This window comes from Monodon monoceros, unplaced genomic scaffold, assembly GCF_005190385.1.
Source record: "Monodon monoceros isolate NGI ecotype Baffin Bay Population unplaced genomic scaffold, NGI_Narwhal_1 Super_Scaffold_6, whole genome shotgun sequence".
NCBI classification, from domain to species: domain Eukaryota; kingdom Metazoa; phylum Chordata; class Mammalia; order Artiodactyla; family Monodontidae; genus Monodon; species Monodon monoceros.
Window position 1 is genome coordinate 64,816,918 of NW_021703783.1, and position 26,226 is coordinate 64,843,143.

Genomic DNA, 26,226 nt, shown 5'->3' on the forward strand with positions numbered 1-26,226 from the left:
TAGATTTATAATGTACCCTTGTAAAATATGTAGTGATATTTTGGGTGGGGATGAATTTTTAATATTTTTAAAAGAATGTATTAGATATTTTGAATCTTTGTAGGCTTTTCAAGGTCCATTCATGTTACAGTATTTACACGGAATGTGCTGGTCGTCACTGCTGTATAGTAATCCATGAAGTTTATGTCTCACATGATACTCCCATGAAGGACAGGTCGATTATTTCCTACTATCAGCCAACACTAAGAGGCTTGCATTAAACATCCTCTTAATGTTCTCTTAGAATTTTCTCTGGGAGTGGGATTGCTGGTCAGGGATTATTCATGACATAGTCAGTAACATTTGCTGATTTGACAGAGTAAGTAGTCAGAGGGCAGAACGCAGTGGTTTCCCCACGCTACAAGGTCCCCGACAGTGCACAGGGTCCATTCCACATGCCTACCAGTATTTGGCCTTATCCAGTTTTCTCATTTTTGCCAATCTCAAGTCTCGTTGTTATAATTTGCATTTCTCTGGGTTACTAAGGAATTTGAGTATTAGTTAAAATTATTTAATGTATTCTAGAATTTATTTTGGTTTCCCCTTTTGTAGATTCCTGTTCATATCCTTTACCCATTTTTTCCCCCTGCTGTTGGATTTCTTATTGCTTTGTTTGGAGTTCTTTTTATTTCTAAGTACAGTTCCTTTTTGTTTAGATGTTTGAAATATCTTCTCCTGGTGTATTAATGCATGTCCCTAGTGTCCTTCAATAAGTAGAAGTCCTTCATTTTGAGATACTCAGATTCATCAATTGTTTTACTTTTTGAGTTCTGTTTGGAGGTCTTTTTAAGAAGCCACTTTCCCTTCCACAGAGATAATCTTTATATTCTTCTGTTAGCTTTACTTTTTCACATTTATCTTTTAAAACCATCTGGAGTTTACCTTTGTATATGGTGAATATGCTATAAAGACCCAGTTTCATTTTTCTCTTCTATTATGGTTATTAGAATACATTTTTTTGAGTTTGTTAATAAATTATGCTAAAATATTGATTGGAATTATATAGAATTTATAGATTAATTTTGGGAGAATTGACATCTTTATAATGTTAAATTGTCCCATCCGTGAGCCTTGGAATATTTCTCCATATTTTTTTGAATTTGGATACTTTCAAGTCATCAGACCAGCTAGGTGTAAAAATGGATCTGATATAAAACAGTTGACTTGGTTGATATGATCAAATTTGTCAAGTAATAGGAAAAAAAAAAAAACCCTAAAGCTACAGTGATTAATTCTGTAGGTTAATTATATAGATTTGAAATCATCACATTAGCCCTTTTAAGATGTACTTTTTATAGTTTATTTTAATGTATTTTCCTTTAAACTATAATATATCTGTAAAAACTACATTTTAACTGGTTTATATGTCAACAATGTTTTTTTTTTCTACTTTTTGTTTTATCACTGAAACATGAACAACTTTTGTGAAAAGGTTACTATTTAGTTGACTACTAATAGGATTTTTAATTTTAGGTTATATTCTGTAGGGTAGCTTTATATTTTTAGAAGTAATCTTTAGGTTAGCATTGGGTTCTGGTAGCATTGAAGCAAAAATCAATAGTATTTAAATTTAAAAGTATGGAATAGTAACAATAAAAAAAAAGTAGGCAAAAATTTTAGGCTTAGTCTTGTCAGCTCTTACTTAAAAACCTAAACTCTCTTTTGGTAAACACAGTACTAAAGAGCAATTAGGAAGAAGGGATTTTGAAGAAGAATTGTTTTCATATTTGAATGTGATGAAATCCTCTATGTCGGTTCCTTGCAGGCAGAGACCAGAAGGAACACACTGGTAGTAAGGAAGTTGGCTTAACTACTCCTTGCACGGAAGGAATCTCATTATATGCCCTGTCATTGGATTTGGATTTTGGTTGGGTGATTTGGGAAAGGGTCTCAGGAAACAGGGGAGTCCTCTAGATCGGATGCTGGGACAATTCTATCTAGGCCTGGTTAAAGAAGTATTCGTTTAGCAAGAGAGGGGTTTGTTTGGTATTTTGTGGGTTGTACAGTGGCCTTTTTCTTTTTTGTTTAGTAAAATTATGAAGTGATCTTGCTTGCTATCATTTACCATGGTCTCAAAGTAACCTTGTCTCCAGCTGTTTTCCTGTTGTATATGTACAACGGAAGAACAGAATGGCCTGTTGGTGAGTGTCAGATGAGTTCAGGACATCAAAGTCTACCCTTTCTTTCCTCTCTCCCCTACTCCCTCTTTCATCCATAAGCAATTAAAATTGTTTAAAAAATACGTACTTAATTTGGGAATTTTCTTCTTTTTGTAGTTACCTAGGGCAATGACTTAATCATAAATACGTGAGTGATTTCTGTTTGGACAAAAGAAACTTAGTAACATGCTGTGGCTTTGCCACAGATAACTTTACTGATGATTTTTAATTTATAAGTTGTAGTCTTACTTTGAAATAACCATCTCCTCTGCTGCCTTTCCCTGCGGAAGGCATCTTAGATTCTTTGCTCTTACTTTTCCCCCTACCTGGAATCGCTGGTCTTTGCAAGACTGCTTCCTTATCCTCAGTTTTTAGAGATAACACCCATTTCCCTATTTCTAAGATATCCCTGTTTAAATTAGCCTCATTCCCTCCGTCTTACTTTGTTTTATATAGTTTGTAGCACTTATCACCTGAAGTTAATTCATTTCTTCTATTGTGTGGTCCTCCCATCCCCACTCCACTCCCCACTTCAAACATAAGCTGCGAGTGGGTGAGAACTTGTATGTATGTACAGTTGTGGCCAGCCCCCGATAATGTTTCTGGCACAAAATAGGTGCTTAATAAACAAATACACTTATGAATTAATAAATGAACCACTAACCAAATGAGTAAATGTATATTCTAGACATAAGTATGTATTTGTTGACTATTAACTATTAATTGGGCTATAAGTACTTGAAAAAATGGTTTCTCTGGAAATATGCCTTAATATTCAGACTAATTTCTTGCTATAATTTTTTTTCATCATCTGTGTTCAAAGACTATGGGTAAGATGGGATAGCATTATAATGATGTTTTCCTGGTGCTTAAATTACTAGTTGGATGCATTGACTATTAGAAGTTTCCATTGAGCCATACTTTGTTATGTTGGTGGTGGGATGGGGGGGTTGGATATAAAATACATATGGTGTTTTGCCTATTAAATTTAAAGATAATCATAATTTATTTTACTATATGTTTTTCATACTTTTTAGTTTTTTAACTTTTATCTTTCAAAAAGATAAGGATTCAATTTTCTATGGACTCATAGTGCCAAGGCCTATTCGTAGCGTGTGAATGTTGGTTTGCAGTGAAAGATGAAACTTAGTGTGAAAATATTTATTGAGTATTTGCCACGTGGCAGGCGCCATCTTAAACACCCTACGTATACAAGCTCATTTAATCCTTGTCAACAAACCCAGGAGATATTATTCTCCCCCATATTACAGATGAGTAAACAAAGGCACAGAGTGTTAAATTACAGGGCACATAAGCAAATTTGGGATTGAAAGAGGCTACACAGTTTTATGCATTAAAAAGTGATATCTCAAAACCCCTTTCATTCTTCATATACGGCTATTAATTACCCAAATAAATAGGTCTTGGCACACATGAGCCTTCTCATCCTCATCTTCTAGTTGGGAGGGACTCTGATTTCAGGACCCGACACCCCATCTCCTTATGGGAAAGAAAGAAGACAAGAGAAGCACCCAAGTTTGAGGGATAGGTCTGTTTGAGAGCCATGCTGTGTGGGCAGCTGTTAATGGAGTGTCTTCTAATATTGAGAAATCATGATTATTTGGAGTGAAACGTAAAGGGTGTACAGAAAATGTCAATTTTTAAGTGTGACTGTGTGAAAACACTGTTACTGATTTTACCATGTATGAATTTATTAACAGGAAGGGTATAAGAGAACATTATATGTGAATAAACCATATATACTTCACTGTTTTAAGAAGCATAGTGTTTACTGATACATTCTGATGACTATTAAGCCTTTTTATAGCTTTGATATACTTAGTTATCTTCTTTTTTATTCCCAGTTCTTCTATGTCATTTATCAGTATTTTTGTATTTGAATGAAGTCTTTATTTTAAGATGATTTCTTACAGTTTCTGGTTTAGTAGGTATAGAATAATTTCAGTCCACGAACACCCCTACCAAGATTTGAAAGAGCTTCAAGTCTTTGTAGGTGATCTTAAGATAACATAGTTCTTGGCCTTATGATGAACTGTATATCAGCTTTGAGACATAGTTTTGTTTTAGGCTTTCATTGTATTTAATCCCCTAGTTTGATGAAATGTTGGAGTACAAAGGAAATAAATTTGCTTTCTTAAAAATGTTTTAGGAGAGTTTTTTCTCTCATTGTGGTACTTCCTGATGGCCTGATATTATGTCATATATAACTGGAATGACACTCAGCCTGAATACTTCTTTCTCTTTTTGGCAGCATGGGGTAACCTTGGAAATGTTCTCAAGAGTCAGAGCAAAATTTCTGAAGCTGAAAGCGCCTATAGAAATGCTTTGTATTACCGAAGCAATATGGCTGACATGCTTTATAATTTGTGAGTATGCGTTGCTTTATCTGGTTTGGTTCATCTTTGAAACATGTGGCGAGAGGGGCTATTGATTTAACTGCTGGAAATGGAGATGATGGTAGCTGATATTCTGAAATAGTCTTTTCATGAATCATGCCTCTGAGATCAGTAAATGGATGGTATTTGTGATCTCTGTTTTGGGCCACATCATTGATATTCATGTGTATTGATATAACATGGCTAGGTTTTTTTTTTTTGAAGTACTATGCCATATAACATAAAAATTGGTTTAAATGCTTTTAGCTTTTTGTCTTAAAAAGTTCACATCATTAGTACTTGGTTGTGCTCATAAAATAAGGCTGCTATGTATGATACTCTATGTAATTGATATCTTGATTTTTAATAATAGATTTTATCCTCTGTTAAAGAATTGCTGGTGTCAAAGTATATATAGAACATGTACTAAACCTGGGGAGTTATCAAATAAGATAATGTTTTTCTTTTATTTTTCCACCCCCTCCTCCAACGGTAGTGACAATTAGGTTGGGATAATGGGATAATTTAGAATGTCTGTGTATGTTGGGTTAGAAAAATCCCTGGGGAAAAATCTGTTCTGTTATTTGAATGGAAAGCCCCAGGGGGTGCAGTTAGATGTGAGTGGATAAATGCAAATTAAACTGAAATCCTTTTTCTGTCTCTTGTATTTATGGCACTCTTTTATTTATTAGTAATAGAAACTTAGTCTAAACTTGCTTAAACACAAAAGAGAATTTATTAGCCCCCATAACTGAAAATTCCTGGGGTTGACTAGATGAAAGCACAATTAGATCCAGGTGTTTTATTATGTTTCAGGTATTTGTCTCCATTTTGTGGCCTTGGTTTCTTTTGGGTTCACTCCTTTCTCTGTGGGACTCTAAGTTAATGAAATGACTCATGCACCTTTATGCATATAGACTCTTCTCAGTCGCTGAAGTTGTCTTGGTGTCTCTATTAATCCTGGAAAAAAATCTCTGACTGACCTTTCTGGGATCATGGATCGTTTCTTAAATGAAACTTTGGGCTGTGTGTCCGGGGCTATAAGAGCCCTCCATTGATAGTGCCTCTGGGGTTGGAATAGAAAGGAGGAGGACCAGTTCCCTGTAGGAAGAGACCAGGCATATAAGATGTCTACTGCTTGTGTCTGATGACTGCTGTGTAATATTGACAATATTAAACTAATTTGTCAGCTTCATTTTTTTTTTTTTTTTTCCTGCGGTACGCGGGCCTCTCACCGCTGTGGCCTCTCCCGTTGCGGAGCACAGGCTCCGGACGCGCAGGCTCCGCGGCCATGGCTCACGGGCCCAGCCGCTTCACGGCATGTGGGATCTTCCCGGACCGGGGCACGAACCCGTGTCCCCTGCATCGGCAGGCGGACTCTCAGCCCTGCGCCACCAGGGAAGCCCCTGTCAGCTTCATTTTTAATGTGCCTTTGTGTTCTGGTTATGTCTAATCTTTTGTACTGGCTAAATCTAAAAGTACAGATGTAAAAAAAATTTTTTTTTAAACCACCAAAATATCTAGATTTTTAAGGGAAAGCAGACAAGATGAACTCAGTTTAACTTCCTATTTGTACATTTACCTTTTCTTTAACTTCCTAGACTTTAACCCTGGGGTCTTAGTCTCCTGGCCTATAGTCTAAATTAGGTCAGCATGTGTTTTGTGTTGACCTGCACAGTGTTCAATTTTCTCTTTTTTACCTGGGATGCCTTCAGGTGGAGCACTCCCTCTCCAGTTTACACACCCCTGATAATGGGATGTGTTTCATACTTAGTCATTTTCCCCGGTCTGCTGTGTTTCATACTTCGTCATTTTCCCCGAAGTAATTTGAGATTGCATCTTTTTCTTTATTTGAATGGATATATCTAGATACAACTACAAAGGCTTTCCCCCCATGTCTTCTTCATCTAAATAATGTGATGTTCCTATATTATTGATTAGTATTGATTATTGAATAGTATTTTTATTTCATGAAAAAGAACCTTATCAGTTTGACAAATTTACACAAACATTCTTTTTCTTTTTTTCTTTTTTCTTTTTTTGCCTCTGAAAGTAATCTTGTCAAAGGGAACTCTTGCCTTGCAATATGGGATGCCAGTTTGCTTCTGGTGCCCATTCTTCATACATTGTCAGGGGAGAAAGTAGCTGAACAACCAGCATCTCTTCTTTGAACTTGTTTTTCTCTCTCTCATCTATAGCCACTGGTTGAAAAGTTACCTACCTTCTGGTGTTACTTGTTGGGCAAGGGTTGAAAGGAAAAGGAAATGTGTCCAACCAGGCTTATTCTTTGCTGAGAAAAGAAATTTATTCAATTAGATGAATATACTTTACATGTAATTTAAAAGCTGCATCTTATAACTTACTCTGTGGATGCATATGTAAACTGTGAAAGCATATAGATACATCTCCCTAAACCCTAATGAAAAATTCTTGCTGAAGAAGCAGTTATTAACAAGATTTGGTTTCTTCCCCCCTATTAGTAGGAAAAGGGATATGGCATAATGCCATTTATAGTTTCAAAATCATTTTACTACTGTGACAGGTTTTTTTAACTAAACTGTTGGCTCAAGTGGAGAGGTCTAAATTCCACAAGAAATGTCGGCAATAATTTTGAAGGATTACATAACCCATGTGGTTGACAGAATTCTGATACATAAATAATTATGTTTCAAAATAGGTGAGTTATTCAATGATTTTTTTTTTTTTTTTTTTGCCGTACACGGGCCTCTCACTGTTGTGGCCTCTCCCGTTGCGGAGCACAGGCTCCGGACGCGCAGGCTCAGCGGCCATGGCTCACGGGACCAGCCGCTCCGCGGCATGTGGGATCTTCCCGGACCGGGGCACGAACACGTGTCCCCTGCATTGGCAGGCGGACTCTCAACCACTGCGCCACCAGGGAAGCCCTCAATGATTTTTAATCAAATATTAATAAGACACACCAAGATAGATACTTTACAACCTGTAATATCATATATGTGTCTGGCACCATATGTCCCTAGGAGCAATTTTTTTTTCCTGTTTATTTACATAGTTAGGAAAAAAGCCAGGTTTTCTCATGAACAGTTAGAGACTATGTGACAAATAAAAATTTTTTTGAGATATATATATGCTATTTTCATCACAATTTTTAAAAATTTATTTAATTTTTGGCTGCGTTGGGTCTTCGTTGCTGCGCACGGGCTTTCTCTAGTTGTGGCGAGTGGGGGCTACTCTTCGTTGCAGTGCATGGGCTTCAGTAATTGTGGCATGTGGGCTCTGTAGTTGTGGCTCGTGGGCTCTAGAGTGCAGGCTCAGTAGTTGTGGTGCATGGGCTTAGTTGCTCCGCGGCATGTGGGATCTTCCAGGACCAGGGATTGAACCCATGTCCCCTGCATTGGTGGGCGTATTCTTAACCATTGTGTCAGGGAAGCCCTCATCACATAATTTTTTCTGACATACAGAAATTGCTCCTTGTTCTATTTCAAATTCTGAAAGAAAAGGAGTTTGCTTTGCTCAGTTTTACCAGTAAACTTAACCCAACAACATTCCTTTGTGGTAGCAGCAGGTGTTAATCACATTTCATATTATCAAAGTCTCTTAAAGATGTTTTATAACCAAAACCTGAAACTAATGAAGCTATTATGTTAGTTAGCTTGAAATACCCATATGTATTAATGAGTTTTAGAAGCTGTTGAGAATCATAAACTCCTGTTAGTTCCTCTACTTAACTTTAAATCAGTAACCTAGATTTTCTTGAACACATTCAATGTTCATAGATCTACGTGCTTTGTAAATTATTGAAAAAAATTCCTATTGCTAGAAAATTTTACTAGGAATATAACTTGGAGACATGCATCATTATGTAACTTCAAAACAATAATTACTAAAGAGAGGTACACTACCACTGGCCAGACATAGGATGATCCTAGGAGGCCAGAGATAATCTTTAAATTAATTCCTGTAATTTTATATTTAAGTTTATATTTTAAAAATATAACTAGCATGTCTAAATATTGTTCTAGGAGAGAATAGAGAAAAAAGAATGATTTGAAAAAATATTAAATAATAGTGCAAATAATATGTGGTTATATCTGAAGTTTAGGAAACATTGCATTAAAAGATTTTAAAACTGAGGACTTTTTTTTGCAGGGTTAATATCAAGTTATATCCAAGAGGTACATATAAATGGTTATATTTCTTATTTATAAAATGATGGAATAAGTTTAACTTTTTTTCTTTCGGAGCAATTACTTGAATTACTTTTATGTGCCAACCACTTTTCTTAGTTCCTTACATATGTTATGACAGTTTATCTTCACATGAAGCTTACAAGCTGAGGAAAATGCAGAGGTAATTTGTGTAAGATCACCCAAACAGTAGAGGAGCCAATATTTGAGCTTAAGATGTTCTGACTCTATAACCCTGCAACAATAGTATTTTTGCTCAAGCTGGCAGAAGTAAACCAAGGGTATGGGGGAAAAAAATCACAGTATGCAGCTGTCAAATTCAGAAAAAAAATTAATTCAAATCACTTTTCATATAGAAATAAAATACTTGGAATTACATCTAACAGAAAGTGTAAGTTGATTTTTTTTTTTTTACGATAGTTTACTGAACTCATGCTGTAGAATTTTGTTAAAAAGATCATGGGTTTGCACAACTGAGCTAAGAGTTGCTTTCAAAAAGAAGATACTGCAGAAATTGTTTTTAATTTTCTAAATCCATTAATTATCACATTGTTTTGATATCACTTCAATCCATAGTTACAGATTATAGACATGTGAAATTTAAAACAGTGCTTAGGTTCTACTTTTCTGTGTTGAGGTATAATTGACATATAAGATTTTATTAGTTTCAGGTGTACAACATAATGATTCAATATTTGTATATATTGCAAAATGATTACTACAGGAAATCTAGTTAACATCTGTCACCATACATTGTTACAAATTTTTTTTCTTGTGATGAGAACTTTTATTTAGCAACTCTCTCTAAGGAACTTTTAAATATGCAATATGGTGTTATTAACTAGTCACTATGCTGTATGTACGTTATATCTACCTTTTGACCCCCTTCACCCATTTTGCCTACCTCCCCCCAATTCTACTCCTTTTTTTTTTTTTTTTTTTTGCCGTACGCGGGCCTCTCACTGCTGCGGCCTCTCCCGCTGCGGAGCACAGGCTCCGGACGCACAGGCTCAGCGGCCATGGCTCACGGGCCCAGCCACTTCACGGCATGTGGGATCTTCCCGGACCGCGGCACGAACCCGTGTCCCCTGCATCGGCAGGCAGACTCTCAACCACTGCGCCACCAGGGAAGCCCCAATTCTACTCTTAATAGCAATAGATGTAGTACATTTATTGCATAGCCTTATATTTAACCTTTTATTCATATTATCAAATTTATTAAAATTCAGTAGTTCCCACAAGTAATTTTAAGACCAGGTTTAACAGATCTGCCTTATGATATTGGTTTCTCTTTACAGGTATAATAAATTTTCAGGGACAAAGCAGATGGACCACCACTCAGTGATTTACACTGTCAAATCTTATAAATATATCGTCGACTTTCAACCTTTTAACTGCACCACTCACTGCCATTTGAAATACAATTGATTTCTCGTCTGAAAAATGCTCTGTTCTTTCACTGTTATAGATTTGTCCCAGTCAGTCTGTTCCAGTTGCCACCTAAACAGGGGATTCAATAGAGCATTGACTATTTCATCAGGCATTAGATTTCAGAATGCAGATGATATATGTAACGTGGTTTAATCAATTCTTGATTATCTTACATAACAGAGGGGATTATTTCTGTGGATAATAGAGACTTTGCCATCATAAGTTGTCATTTTTGTTCTGTAAGCATCTAAGTAATCATCTAATCTGAGAAGCTAGGAAAGGAGCAATACAATAAACTAATAAATTTAAGGGAAGTAAAAAGAAAATGTTAATGAAGTAGAATATGGAGAAACAATGGGAAGTAATGAATAAATGTAAGAACTTGTTCTTTAAAAGATCAACACTATATGGCAAAAGTAATGGACAAAATAGAAAATATCAAATATACAATACAATACTGAGAATGAGAAAGGGCCTGCATCCAGACGTATGGAAGCTTAAAATAACAAAATGTTAGTTATGTATATGGAAGTCTTAGTAATATGAATACTTTTCTGGGAAAATATAAATGATTAACATTAGCCCAAGAAGAAGTAGGCATTCTGAATCAAAAACCTTGGAAGAATTTGAAAACCATATTAAAGAATTTTCTCTCCAAGGAACCAAGTTAAGGCATTTCACAAGTAAGTTCTATCAAGTCATTAATCACATGGTATTTCTTGCATTAGTTACACTTCTCACTTATTTTTGTGAAGCTAGATAAAACTGACAGCAAAAGGGTATGATGATATTTAAAACCAAAACACAAAAGAATAACAACAACAGCAAAACAAAAAACAAAACAAAAAGCAAACAAGCAAGAACAAATAACAGAACCAAAACAGGCCAATAGACTTATGAATATAAACGTAGACATACCTTAAAATTAATATAGTGGATGCAGCAGCATATTAACGATTAAAACACCACTATCAGATGAGATTTATTCTAAGTTTTATAGTGGAGTATTCAATACCACAATTCAATTGCTATACTCTTCCAATTTAAAAAGTCAGAAGAGGAAAAAAATTATGATCATTTCTAGAAGTGCCAGGAAGGCTTTCGATCAACATCTGCCTCAGAGAACAAGACATAAATAAACTAGGAATAAATAAATACTTCTACAACATAAAGATTATCTGTCTAAAGTTATAGAAATACCATATTTGATATTGAAGTACAGTGGTCATTGCCATTCATATTCAGCTTCATGAAGTAGTGGCAGTGTCTTTTTTTTTTTTTTTTTTTTTTTTTTTACCCAGGCCTCTCACTGCTGTGGCCTCTGCCGTTGCGGAGCACAGGCTCCGGACGCGCAGGCTCAGCGGCCATGGCTCACGGGCCCAGCCGCTCCGCGGCATGTGGGATCTTCCCGGACCGGGGCACAAACCCGTGTCCCCTGCAACGGCAGGCGGACTCTCAACCACTGCGCCACCAGGGAAGCCCGTGGCAGTTTCTTATTGGTCATTATATCTCTCCATATCTACAGGAGTTCTGACTATATTTGTTGCTTTTATAAATGAATTATGAAATTCATATCAGAGCAGAGGAGATTTCCATTTGTCACTATAAGTGATAAGATTAGTAATGGGTATTAGCCACATTCTTTGATTTGTGTAAGTATATGTTGATCATTGTCATTAAACAATTCTGGGTTATGACAGCCTTCTTGAATTAGGTGTCTAGAGCTGTTATCTTGAAGTTTCAGAAACAAAGACATTTATGTTAGCGTTGGTTTGTGTATTAGTTTCCGTAACAAAGTACTGCAAATTAGGTGGTTTAAAATAATAGAAATTTATTACGGCACAGTTTTGGAGGCTAGCAGTTCACAATGAAGGTGTCCACAGGGCAAGCTCCCTCTGAAACCTTTAGGGGAATCCTTCCTTGCCTCTTTCCTGTGGTTTGCTGGCATTCTTTGGAGTTCCTTGGCTTGCAGCTGCATGACCCCAGTCTCTGCCTTTGTCATCACATGACGATCTCCCTGTGTAACTTTGCCTTCACATCCTCTTATCTGGATACCAGTCATATTAGATTAGGGGCCCACCCTTGTTATCACCTTACATCTGCAGTGATCCTTTTTCCAAGAAAGGACATATTCTAAGGTATGGGGGTTACAACTTCAACATACCTTTTTTGGGAGAGACATAATTCAACCAATAGCTGCCTATTGGGAGCTTCATTTTAAGAGGCAGAGTGACACATAGTGGTACCATTCTATCTATCCCCAGTACCAAGCACAATGTCAAACACATGAGTTTTTAACGGGGGGTGAGGATTGAGGAAGCTAAAAATTTGCATAGAATTTCAACAAGTTTATATATTTCATGATGCCGAGAACTCTGTCTTCAAAGGAAGTAATATAGGAGGATAGAGCAGTGAGGGAATGTGGGGTGCAGAGTTATCACCATAGATCTAGTTCTAATGAGAGATTTTTTTGTTTGTTCAGGACCAGCTTTTGAGGACCCTTGAGAGGTTAGAAGGATCAGAGATTACAGGATGGAAGTGGTGGGACTATCTGATAATGGGGCTGAGCCATTCCTTGAATCCCTGTTGAAAACAAGGCATGAGAAGCCTGTGGAAGTGAGGTCTGTAGAAATGAGGGGGAAAGTAACCCTTGGCCAAAAGGCTAGAGTTCAGGGCAGGGTTTCCTGCCAAGTTCCATGGATGTGTGTATGTATGTGTATAAAGGATGGAGGGAGGTGTTCAAAGGATACCAGGTAAGCAGACTGGTCTCCCAAAATAGACAATTCAGGAGAGGCTAACAAACAGGAGGGCCAGGAGGTGCTTGCCATGTCTGATATCAAGTGAATGGGACTGAGAGGTTTTGGTGAAATTCCGTTGGCTTGGGGTCACCAGAGATCTGGATACACAACTCATCTGGTCCTTTAGTGATTCCTGGAAGGAGGTGAGACAGCTTGCAGGTACCTACCTACCTGTTCGGCAAGAGCAAAGCCTAACACTTATTACATACTTTCATTTTGTTTTAATTGATCATTTTTACCACTTAATTTATATTCAAATAGAATCTTGTTGAAAACAGTGAAGCAGTACTGAAGAATAAGCAATAAAGCATAAAAATTATTATTGCATTCCTTACACATCTTTTTCCCTCCTCTAGTATATATCTTTTCACTTTTTTCATAAGCATTTCTATATGTAGTTACAACATGTAGTTATACAAGCATCCTTTTAACTTTTTCCCCTGTGTGTGTGAATCACCAGTGATTTTTTTACTTCTGGATGTATATACAAATGTGTCATAATTTTCATGACCATCTCTGCTTTCTTTAACATCATTGTTTCAATTGGGGCTGTTACACAGACAGCATTAATAAATGTCCAATGGAATGGTTTCAAAATTATGTTGCTTCAAAACCATGTTTCCGTAGTTAGCAGTGAAGTTTATTTTGTTTATTAGCTCTTTGTAATTTTCCTGGGAATTAATTGTTCAGGTTTCTTGCCTAGTTCTTTTTTGAGAAGTTTTTCTTGTTGATTTGTGGGGTTTAAGGTGAAAATGGGTCCCTCCGCCACACTTACATGTATAACACAAACATCTTTTCTGCAGGTATTTTCTCCTAGTTTTTGCTTGTATTTTTACTTTTCTTATAATAATCGTTATTGTATATAACTTGAATATATATATACACATATTATATATATATATATATATAAATCCACAGACCCTTTCCTTTAAAACCTCTGTAATTTTGTCTCTATGAAAACCATTCATAGGCTAATATTTTTTAAAGTTATTGTCCATTTTTTGAATAGTTTTAGAATTATTTTTGGTTTTTTTCTTTAGGTACTTATTCCACCCTAGATATATTAGTTTTTGTATTAAGGTATTATTTTTCCAAAATGAAAATTAATGTCCCCATAATAATTTATGGAATGCTTCTCACCTAGGCCAAGTTTGTATATAACCCTGGAGTCATTGTCATGGACTTTATTTTGGTCTTTTGGTAACCCACACCGAGAACAATTTGTTTTATTTACTGTAACTTCTAGTATATTTTATATTTTAAGGCAAGTTTCCCATTCTTCTTATTTATTTCCAAGCAATTCTTGATTATTCCTCTGTGTTTTGTCTTTAATATGAACATGATCATAGCCTTGTTAAATTGCATTAGAAGTCTCGGCTTTTAGTTGGTTTTCCAGTGATTGTATGTTCAAGTGAGGTAAACTGACATGGTTATACTCTTCAAGTTTCCCTTCCAGATATGTGTATTTCTACATTTATTTCAATTTTTAAATTTCCCATATTGAAAATACTATATTTTGGTTCAAAAAGGCCTCACATATTTGAGGTTGATTTATTCTTTTCTTTTTTTTAACATCTTTATTGGAGTATAATTGCTTTACAGTGTTCTGTTAGTTTCTGCTGTATAACAAAGTGAATCAGCTATATGCATATGTATATCCCCATATCTCTTCCCTCTTGCATCTCCCTCCCTCCCACCCTCCCTATCCCACCCCTCTAGGTGGTCACAAAGCACTGAGCTGATCTCCCTGTGCTATGCAGCTGCTTCCCACTAGCTATCTATTTTACATTTGGTAGTGTATACATGTCAATGCTACTCTCTCACTTCGTCCCAGCTTACCCTTCCCCCACCCCATGTCCTTAAGTCCATTCTCAACGTCTGTGTCTTTATTCCTGTCCTGCCCTTAGGTTCAGCAGAACCATTTAAAAAAATTTTTTTCAGATTCCATATATGTGTGTTAACATACGGTATTTGTATTTCTCTTTCTGACATACTTCACTCTGTGTGACAGACTCTAGGTCCATCCACCTCATGACAAATAACTCAATTTTGTTTCTTTTTATGGCTAAGTAATATTCTATTGTATATATGTGCCACATCTTCTTTATCCATTCATCTATCGATGGACACTTAGTTTGCTTCCAAGTCCTGGCTATTGTAAATAGTGCTGTAGTGAACATTGTGGTACATGACTCTTTTTGAACTATGGTTTTTGGAGGGTATATGCCCAGTAGTGGGATTGCTGGGTCGTATGGTACGTCTACGTTCAGTTTTTTAAGAAACCTCCATACTGTTCTCCATAGTGGCTGTATCAATTTACATTCCCACCAACAGTGCAAGAGGGCTTCCTTTTCTCTACACCCTCTCCAGCATTTATTGTTTGTAGATTTTTTGATGATGCCATTTCTGAATGGTGTGAAGTAATAACTCAGTGTAGTTTTGATTCCATTTCTCTCATGATTAGTGATGTTAAGCACCTTTTCATGTATTTGTTGGCAATCTGTATATCTTCTTTGGAGAAATGTATATTTAGGTCTTCTGCCCATTTTTGTATTGGGTTGTTTGTTTTTATGATATTGAGCTAGATGAGCTGCTTGTGTATTTTGGAGATTAATCCTTTGTCAGTTGCTTTGTTTGCAAATATTTTCTCCCATTGTCTCTTTATCGTTTTTATGGTTTCCTTTGCTGTGCAAAAGCTTTTAAGTTTCATTAGGTCCCATTTGTTTATTTTTATTTCCATTTCTGTAGAGGTGAGTCAAAAAAGATCTTGCTGTGATTTATGTCATAGAGTGTTCTGCGTATGTTTTCCTCTGAGAGTTTTAGAGTGTGTGGCCTTACATTTAGTTCTTTAATCCATTTTGAGTTTATTTTTATATATGGTGTTAGGGAGTGTTCTAATTTCATTCTTCTACATGTAGCTGTCCAGTTTTCTCAGCACCACTTATTAAAGAGGCTATCTTTTCTCCACTGTATTCTCTTGCCTCCTTTATCAAAGATAAGGTGACCATTTGTGTGTGGGTTTATCTCTGGGCTTTCTATCCTATATTTCTGTTTTTCTGCCAGTACCATACTGTCCTGATTACTGTAGCTTTGTGGTATAGTTTGAAGTCCAGGAGCCTGATTCCTCCAGCTCCATTTTTCTTTCTCAAGACTGCTTTGGCTATTCGGGGTCTTTTGTGTTTCCATACAAATTGTGAAATTTTTTGTTCTAGTTCTGTGAAAAATGCCAGTGGTAGTTTGATAGGGATTGCATTGAATCTATAGATTGCTTTGGGTAGTAGAGTCATTTTCACAATGTTGATTCTTCCAATCCAAGAACATGGTATATCTCTCCATCTATTTGTATCATCTTTAATTTCTTTCATCAGTGTCTTATAATTTTCTACATACAGGTCTTTTGTCTCCTTAGGTAGGTTTATTCCTAGATATTTTATTCTTTTTGTTGCAGTGGTAAATGGGAGTGTTTTCTTGATTTCACTTTCAGATTTTTCATCATTAGTGTATAGGAATGCCAGAGATTTCTGTGCATTAATTTTGTGTCCTGCTACTTTACTAAATTCATTGATTAGATCTAGTAGTTTTCTTGTAGCATCTTTAGGATTCTGTATGTGTAGTATCATGTCATCTGCAACAGTGACAATTTTACTTCTTGTTTTCCAATTTGGATTCCTTTTATCTTTTTCTTCTCTGATTGCTGTGGCTAAAAATTCCAAAACTATGTTGAATAATAGTGGTGAGAGTGCACAACCTTGTCTTGTTCCTATCTTAGAGGAAATAGTTTCAGTTTTTCACCATTGAGAATGATGTTGTCTGTGGCTTTGTCATATATTGCCTTTATTAATGTTGAAGTAGGTTCCCTCTATGCCTACTTTCTGGAGAGTTTTTTATAATAAATGAGTCTTAAATTTCTCAAAAGCTTTTTCTGCATCTATTGAGCGTGATCATGTGGTTTTTATTCTTCAGCTTGTTAATATGGTGTATCACATTGATTGATTTGCATATATTGAAGGATCCTTGCATCCCTGGGTGAAATCCCACTTGATCATGGTGCATGATCCTTTTAATGTGTTGTTGGATTCTGTTTGCTAGTATTTTGTTGAGGATTTTTGCATCTATATTCGGTGATATGAGGCTGTAATTTTCTTTTTTTCTAGTATCTCTGTCTGGTTTTGGTATCAGGATGATGGTGGCTTCGTAGAATGAGTTTGAGAGTGTTCCTCCCTCTGCTATATTTTGGAAGAGTTTAGGTGTTAGCTCTTGTCTAAATATTTGATACAATTCTTCTGTGAAGCCACCTGGTCCTGGGCTTTTGTTTGTTGGAAGATTTTTAATCATAGTTTCAATTTAAGTGCTGTGATTGATCTGTTTATATTTTCTGTTTCTTCCTGGTTCAGTCTCTGAAGGTTGTGCTTTTCTAAGAATTTGTCTATTTCATCCAGGTTGTCCATTTTATTCACTTATAGCTGCTTGTAGTAATCTCTCATGATCCTTTGTATTTCTGCAGTATCAGTTGTTACTTCTCCTTTTTCATTTCTTATTCTGTTGATTTGAGTCTTTTCCATTTTTTTCTTGATGAGTCTGGCTAATGGTTTACCAATTTTGTTTATCTTCTCAAAGAACCAGCTTTTAGTTTTATTGATCTTTGCTACTGTTTCCTTCATTTCTTTTTTATTTATTTCTGATCTGATCTTTATAATTTCTTTCCTTCTGCTAACTTTGGGGCTTTTTTGTTCTTCTTTCTCTAATAGCTTTAGGTGTAAGGTTAGGTTGTTTATTTGAGATTTTTCTTGTTTTTGAGGTAGGATTGTATTGCTATAAACTTCCTTCTTATAACTGCTTTTGCTGCATCCTATAGGTTTGGGGTTGTTGTGTTTTCATTGGCATTTATTTCTAGGTAGTTTTTTATTTCCTCTTTGATTTCTTCAGTGATCTCTTTGTTATTTAGTAGTGTATTGTTTAGCCTCCATTTATTTGTATTTTTTTACAGGTTTTTTTCCTGTAATTGATATCTAGTCTCATAGCGTTGTGGTTGGAAAAGGTACGTGATACAATTTCAATTTTCTTAAATTTACCAGGGCTTGATTTGTGACCCAAGGTATAGTCTATCCTGGAGAATGTTGCATGAGCACTTGAGAAGAAAGTGTATTCTGTTGTTTTTGGATGGAATGTCCTATAAATATCAATTAGTTCCATCTTGTTTAATGTGTCATTTAAAGCTTGTGTTTCCTTACTTATTTTCATTTTGGATGATCTGTCCATTGGTGAAAGTAAGGTGTTAATGTCCCCTATTATTATTCTGTTACTGACGATTTCCCCTTTTGTGGCTGTTAGCATTTACCTTATGTATTGAGGTGCTTCTATGTTGTGTGCGTAAATATTTACAATTGTTATATCTTCCTCTTGGATTGATCCCTTGATCATTATGTAGTGTCCTTCTTTGTCTCTTGTAATAGTCTTTTCTTTAAAGTCTATTTTGTCTGATATGAGAATTGCTACTCCAGCTTTCTTTTGATTTACATTTGCGTGGAATATCTTTCTCCATCCCCTCACTTTCAGTCTGTATGTGTCCCTAGGTCTGAAGTGGGTCTCTTGTGGACAGTATATGTACGGGTCTTGTTTTTGTATCCATTCGGCCAGTCTGTGTCTTTTGGTGGGAGCATTTAATCCATTTACATTTAAGGTAATTATCGATATGTATGTTCCTATTCCCATTTTCTTAATTGTTTTGGGTTTGTTATTGTAGGTCTTTTCCTTCTCTTGTGTTTCTTGCCTTGAGAAGTTCCTTTAGCGTTTGTTGTAAAGCTGGTTTGGTGGTGCTGAATTCTCTTAGCTTTTGCTTATCTGTAAAGGTTTTAATTTCTCCATCAAATCTGAATGAGATCCTTGCTGGGTAGTGTAATCTTGGTTGTAGATTTTTCCCTTTCATCACTTTAAATATGTCCTGCCGCTCCCTTCTGGGTTGCACATTTTCTGCTGCAAAATCAGCTGTGAACCTTATGGGGATTCCCTTGTATGTTATTTTTTGATTTTCCCTTGCTGCTTTTAATATGTTTTCTTTGTATTTAATTTTTGATAGTTTGATTAATATGTGTCTCGGTGTGTTTCTGTTTGAGTTTATCCAGTATGGTACTCTCTGTGCTTCCTGGACTTGATTGACTATTTCCTTTCCCATGTTAAGGAAGTTTTTAACTATAATCTCCTTAAGTATTTTCTCAGACCCTTTCTTTTTCTCTTCTTCTTTTGGGACCCCTATAATTCAAATGTTGGTGTGTTTAATGTTGGCCCAGAGGTCTCTGAGACTGTCCTCCATTCTTTTCATTCTTTTTTCTTTATTCTGCTCCATGGCAGTTATTTCCACCATTTTATCTTCCAGCTCACTTATCTGTTCTTCTGCCTCAGTTATTCTGTTATTGATTCCTTCTAGAGTATTTTTAATTTCAGTAATTGTGTTGTTCATCATTGGTTCTTTGCTCTTTAGTTCTTGTAGATCCTTGTTTAATGTTTCTTGTATTTTCTCCATTCTGTTTCTGAGATTTTGGATCATCTTTACTATCATTACTCCGAGGTCTTTTTCAGGTATGTTGCCTATTTCATCTTATTTATTTGGTCTTGTATGTTTTTACCTTGCTTCTTCATCTGTAACATATTTTTTTGTCATTTCATTTTTTTTTTTTTTTTTGATGGGTGGGGTTGTATTCCTGTCTTACTGGTTGTTTGGCCTGAGGCATCCAGCACTAGAGTTTGCAGGCAGTTGGATAGAGCTGGGTCTTGGTGGTGAGATGAGGACCTCTGGGAAGCCTCACTCTGATTAATATTCCCTGAGGTCTGAGGTTCTCTGTTAATCCAGCAGTTTGGACTCGGAGCGCCCACCACAGGAGCTTGTGCCTGGCCTCCGGCCTGGGAGCCAAGATCCCACAAGATTCTTGGTGCAGTTAAAAAAAAAAAGGAAGAAGGAAAAAAAGGATCAGTACAATATCAAAGAGGAAAAAACAAAATAGAATTAGAAAGATGAAAGTTATATTAGGAAAAATAAAACTATAATTGAAACAACTGCAACAAGGTAAAATTAAACCACAACAGAAAAAAGAAAAAAAAAAGTGGGTGGGGGGGAACAAGCCAATCGGAGAGAGCAATAACAAAGTATATAGAATAAAATAAAATTAGAGAAATAAAAGATTTATTAGGAAAAATAAAAATATAAAAGAATCCACAACAACGAATCAGCAACGTAAAACAACTCCAATCTAAAAGCGGAAAAAAGAAGGAAAAAATTAAAAAATAAGCCTTGGCTATGGGGCAGGAGTATAGGCAGGGGTGGAATTTAGGCAGGGGCAGAGTTTAGCGTGGGGCAGGACCTAGGCTGGTGGGGGGGTGACGTTTGAGCATGGGGCGGGGCCTTGGCTCAGGACCCAGTAGACGGGAAAAGTTCCTGGGGCAGGGCCTAGGCTGGGTGACATTCAAGCGTGGGGTGGGCCCTCCGCTTAGGATCTTCGTGGAAGGGGAGAGGTAGCACTTGGAAAGAGGGCCTCTGGAGTGTAGAGTTCTAGAGTTTGGAGGTAGGGCCCTGAGTGTGTGTGGGTGGGGTTTGGGCCCAGCTTATTGGGGGGGCTCTCCGAGTGTAGAGGTGGGACCCTTGGTGGGGGTGTAGGGGCGGGGCTTGGGTTCTGCATGGCAGGAAGGAGGCTCCGAGGGCAGAGGATTAGGCCTGGGAGCCCAGCAGGCTTCCCTGTGCCTAAGTGGACAGGGAAAGCCCTGGCCCATTTTCCTTCGCTCCCCTCCCCCATCATCTCCCCCAGGGTCTCCCCCGGCGCTGCTGGACCCCTAACCATGGGTGGGTCCCGCTGAGTGTAGAAACTCTTCCCCTTCCCCAGCCACCCCTCAGGGGTGCAGGTCCCTGAGGTCTGGCCTTTACTTTTGCTCCCCCTTCCCTCCCTCCCACTCCCTCAGGACCCACGTGGCTGGAGGGGGCCTTGGTAGGCATAGGATCAGGCCCAGGATCTCAGCAGGCTCCCGGGGGCCCAAGTGGGCAGGGGAAACCTGGCCACGCTTTTGATCCTCTGCCCTCCCAGTGGTTCCCCAGTTTCCTACTGCAGGCGTGGGATCCCTTCCCCTCCCCCAGCCATCCCTCAGGGGCGCCAGTCTCATCCCGCCTCCACTTCTCCTCCCCCTTCACTCCCCCCAAGCCCCACATCCTACCTGGTTGCTGGGGTTTTTTCCCATCCCTTTAGGTGTCCACGATCCCCCTCTGGTGCCTGGTAGGTGCCCTAGTTGTGAGGAGACGCGAATTCCGTGTCCTCCTTGTACGCCATCTTGACTCCTCCCTGAGGTTGATTTATTCTTAATTTTTTCAAAAAAGTATTTTTGCTAATGTGAATTAGAACCTTTTTTTTTCCCTCATTACACTTTAAATTGGTTGAACCTGATTATTTAGATTTTATTTTTTCAAAAGATGCCTGGTTCCAAATTTTGTTGTTGCTCTATCATATATCTGATTTTTAGTCGAAGGTTCTTTCTTGGAATTTTCCTAAATATGTTATATTCTTATTTGCTGGGAGGCCTCTGCACATGCTATTTGTTTTGCCTGCAACATTCTCTACTGTTTTCTCCTCTTATGACCTCTTTATACCCTACTCCCTATCCTTGTTGCCTAGCCTGATGCTTATACATACCTATATACTTCTCTGGGAGGATTTCTCGATACCTTTCCTATTTTCAGAGTTGGAAGAAAGATAGTTGCTCCCAATTGTCACCATAATACTAATACTAATGTCACCATAAAACTAATACTTGGGTCTTTTTAGTGTGGATCATATTTACATATGTGATCCCCTTAATCACAATGTAATCTCTTTAAGGCCAGGGAATGTTTAGGTACCATTCCATCCCTAGTACCAAGCACAGTGCCAAGCACATGAGCTTTAAATTATATATATGTTGATTAAGAGAGTAATAAGTCAGTTAAACTATGATTAATAACCTAATGAATGAGTTAATAAACTATTAAATGAGTTGATTAATGAATTCACTAATGAATGAGAATAAATCAACAAAGTTCAAGTTGGCTCGACAGCATTTCCTGCCCATTATATGTAGCCAATCCACTTCCTTCTCAGCTCATGTTACTGGCCATGTTCACATGTTTGACTCTTCATATTGATTTATTCCACAACTTTTTCCATTATACATATCTATGAAAAAAGTCACTGTCCAAAAAACGTAAGAATAGTAAAATTCCCCCACATCGAGCATGGTTATTGTATACATACTGATGTGGGATAAGGATTCTGGAATATATCATCTGGTATCAAGACTTGAGTTCTCTTTCCCTTTCTCCCACCAAACCCAAAATATTTTCTGTGTTACAAACATATTGAAAACTGTTTTTCAGAATCGGTAAGAGAAGATAATGGATGTTACACAATTGGATAACCAGCCAAGGGATGTTTCAGCACAACAAATTCTGATATTTTCATTTGTTAATCAGAAAAAAATTAAATAGTAACTAATGAAGCCTATACTTCTATTCTGATTTATTAAAACTGTGATGCTTCATGGTTCTTAAAATAGTAATAGTCCCTTTAAAATCCTACTTGAGATGTATATAAGTGACTATGCAACTGATTTCTCTTTATAGAAACACATTATTTAAATGTGTCTTTTAGTCATTTTCAATTCTAATTTGTAGACTTCCTGTAACATTACCATGTCTACAGGAAAAGTGGATGAACTAAGTATATAAGTGTAGCCTTTATTGAGAATATTTTCAAAAGTAAAAATTAGTGATTATTTGAAACTAGGGCAAATTAACCATGCTTCATGATTTCATCAACTGTTTATATGCATTTGAACATGTAAATTCTTGAGTATATTTTAGTATTAAATTATCCATTCTTGAGTTTTTGCCATGCTACACTATATTCAAGAAATTTGGCTAAGCCTATCAAGATGCCAAGATAGATTAAGGCAAGAGAATTAATATATGATGACCTGGACATCTGTAGGATGGTAAAGAGGAAGTCAGAAATAATTTAATTTAATAACACATCCAGGTCAATTAAAAAAGAAAAAATCACAAGATGAAAAATTTTTTATTGCAGGTTTTATAGTGTAAAGCATCATATGTAATTATTAGTTCAAATTACAAATTGTAGGTAACATGAAGGCTCATTTTACAGCATTCAAATATCTAGTGAGTTTTTTGCAAGTAGTTTGAGGGAAGAAACAATCAGTTTAGGTGCATGGGGTGCTTAGTTGCCTGGGGTGATCAGTCCCAGAGCAACCTACTTATATAATAAAAACACACAGAAGAGTGACAGAGTTCCCCTGTGGTAGTAGTGTTTTCATGGGATTTCCCCCACTATACTGTCACAGGTGCTAGAAGGACTCAGAGTCCAGTCAAATCTGCATGAGAATCATAAGTCTGTTCGGTAAGCATATGTATCCATGTATTAAAATTTGTTAAAATTTAATTTAAATTTAAAATTTAAAATTTGTTAAAATCCATGTGTTCAGTTTATAAGAACATCAGGCTAAAGAGTGTTGGATGGATTAATTTATAATGACATTAGTCTAAGACAGCCTGATGCTATGAAACCTCTTGGCTGAAGCTCTTCCTTCCTTGGAAAGTGCTGGAATAAGTGCTATTGGCATTTGCCTCTGTAAATCCCCATTTACAGACCTTTCTTCCAAGTCACACCACCTCTCTTTCATGAAGACTTTTACATTTTGTACTCAGTGGCTGTGTTAATATAGTTAAACAAGTAAGCGCTTCATACCTGCTAGCTTCATGGCCATTTTCTTTCCACAGTTCATTTTTTGAACACTGGTTCTCTGATTCATTGTGAGTTGATTTTACAGTTTAGCTTTCAAGGTGAAATCTGTTTTCTTGCCACTCTAAAATCCCCAATGCTGATAACACCTATGTCAAACATCACTAGTTTTCACCCATTTATGAGATGTAATGACCAATTATAAAGTTTGATTAATACTGATTATATTTTCTGAGTACATTTGTATATATGAACACATTTGTAAGTTTGTGTATTGGAAATAAGGTTTCATTACTTCATTTAACAAATATTAGTGCCTTCAGAGTGACAGATGTTCTATTAGATGGTAGGAATAAGCTGACAAAGAAAGTATAGTTTCTGCCCTCAAGTAGCTTGAAGTTTGGATTTAAAAATATGTTAAGTAATAAAGTAATATCTCTTCTAAGAGAGAGATGCTTATATTATTATGAGAAGGCAGGGACTTAACTCAGGCTGGAGGAAAAGGAAGAATAATAAAGAGAAAGACAAGAGGAATCACACTTGAAAGACAAATGAACAAGGTTGTTTAGGGGGAAAATTGTACAGTTTTGGCTACGTAAGTTTCAGATGACTCTTGGGCATCCACTAAGCAACTAGAACGTGTTTCTGCCACTCATGAGAGCGTTCTGAGGTAGAGGATGTGGATTTTGGAGTCATTATCTAAGTGTGTAAATTGAAACTGACTGTCAATAACGTGTGTGTGTGTATGTGTGTGTATGTAATATGTATAAGGACAAAGGAAAGAAGGACCATGGATGGAATCCTGGGAAATACGAATATTGAAGGAGCTTGGTAGAGAAAGTGGAACCATAAAGTGTGCTCAAGGAGAAGGAAAGAAGCCCAGGGTACTTTGATGCCATCGAAGCTGATGGATAGGACAGTAAGAAGGGAGAAAATGGCCAAAGATCATGGACTGTAGAGAAGTTAATTATTTCTATGAGGTTTTTGTGTCCCTGTGGGGGAAAAAAATAGTGGCATCAATCATGGGTCTAGAAACTTGGAAATATTACTCACTTCTTCTGAATGTAGTAGAGAATAACATTTTGCCATCACAAAGCTGCAAGATATCCTAGAGAATAATTTTATCCTATGAAATCCATGGACACAATGACCAAAGAATTGAAATTCACACTAGGAGCTCCTTAGGGACTGGGGATGTAATTTATTTATGTCTTTATTTCTAGCACATAGTGAAGTCCTTGACACCTTCTTGGTACTAACAAGTGCTTTTGGATAGAATTGAATTAAACCACTTATTATTTCACACTCATTTCTTTTATAGCAATGGAAACTACACATTGTGGTACTGGTGTCTAGGATTGCTTGCTGGAACTAACTGTTAAACTTTGCCCTCCCCATTGCAACCCAAAGTAAAACTGAGGGAAATCAGAATCTTTTTAGAAATTGGAGCCTGTCAAAGCGAAAGAAGGAGATTAAATCATTCCTATGCTTGTTTGTGTTATAGGTTTTCTATTACAAATGTAGTTTTAAAATGGCATTGTATGGGTCATGCTTTTCTATGTAAAAATACTCATTCAAAATTAACTGTATAGAGAGAGTTAAACTATTTTCCATGTTGGAAAAATGATGAAAGGCATTTTTCTGAAATCTCATTAAAATGGCCTTTAATTTCATAGTCATTTTTATCCAGAGCACTGCAGGTAAATTTGAAGACATGTATTAGAAAGCCTATAAAAGAGGTTTATTAAGAAATTCATAATTGCATCCTGTTTTAATGCCTTTTGTTTGGTTTAACTTTAAAACTGATTGAAAGTTGCTCAAATGGCCAGAAGCATTTTTGTTGTTGTTCCTAAAATTATGTTCATATGGAAAGTGAAGGCTGATAGGCAGCAGAATTTCAAAAAAATTAATTTCAGTTTTCTCAGAAGGAGGTTTTGCACTAGGAAAAAAAAAAGTGTCTTTTTTCCTCCTGAAAAAAATGAACAGATGTAAATTTGTTATTTGAGTAGTTCCAATCAGTCCCCTGCAGATTTCCAGTTACTATGACTTAAGAATTATTTCCTAGATACACCAGGAAATACAGTAATATTGTCTTCCATTTAATTTATTTTTTCTCTTACACAAAGCCTAACTGATTTTGCCTGTGTTTTGGAGAAGTTGCTTAAAGTATAATTGAAGTTGGAGGCCATCTGGGTATTCAGATGATAATGAATTTTAAAAATTAATATCTTGTCATCTGCTGCTTATTTTTCTCTTATATGTTATTCATATAAATATGTACTAAATTATTACTGTGGCTAAATTATATCTCATATCACTCCTTTCAATTCTTTGCTCCAAACAATTGCATGGGGCTCCCCAGATGCGCTATTTAAACTGCAGCCCCTCCACTGCTCTCACACTCCTGTTCTCCTTTACTTAATTCCTTTTTTTTACATTACATTTATCACCTTCTAGTGAACTTTATA

The 26,226-nt window shown here is 36.5% G+C and overlaps 1 protein-coding gene across 5 annotated transcripts in view; it reads left to right on the forward strand.

The window, feature by feature from the left end:
- TMTC2 (transmembrane and tetratricopeptide repeat containing 2) overlaps positions 1–26,226 on the forward strand; it is an 842,237-nt gene that overhangs the window by 219,847 nt on the left and 596,164 nt on the right. For all 5 annotated transcript variants that reach the window (XR_003791067.1, XR_003791066.1, XR_003791068.1 and 2 more), the window contains one exon: positions 4,471–4,585. Coding sequence is in view for 2 of the 5 variants with exons in the window: in XM_029204988.1 (XP_029060821.1) it covers positions 4,471–4,585 (115 nt within the window). In the remaining 3 variants the exon portion in view is untranslated. The remainder of the gene's footprint in view (positions 1–4,470; positions 4,586–26,226) is intronic.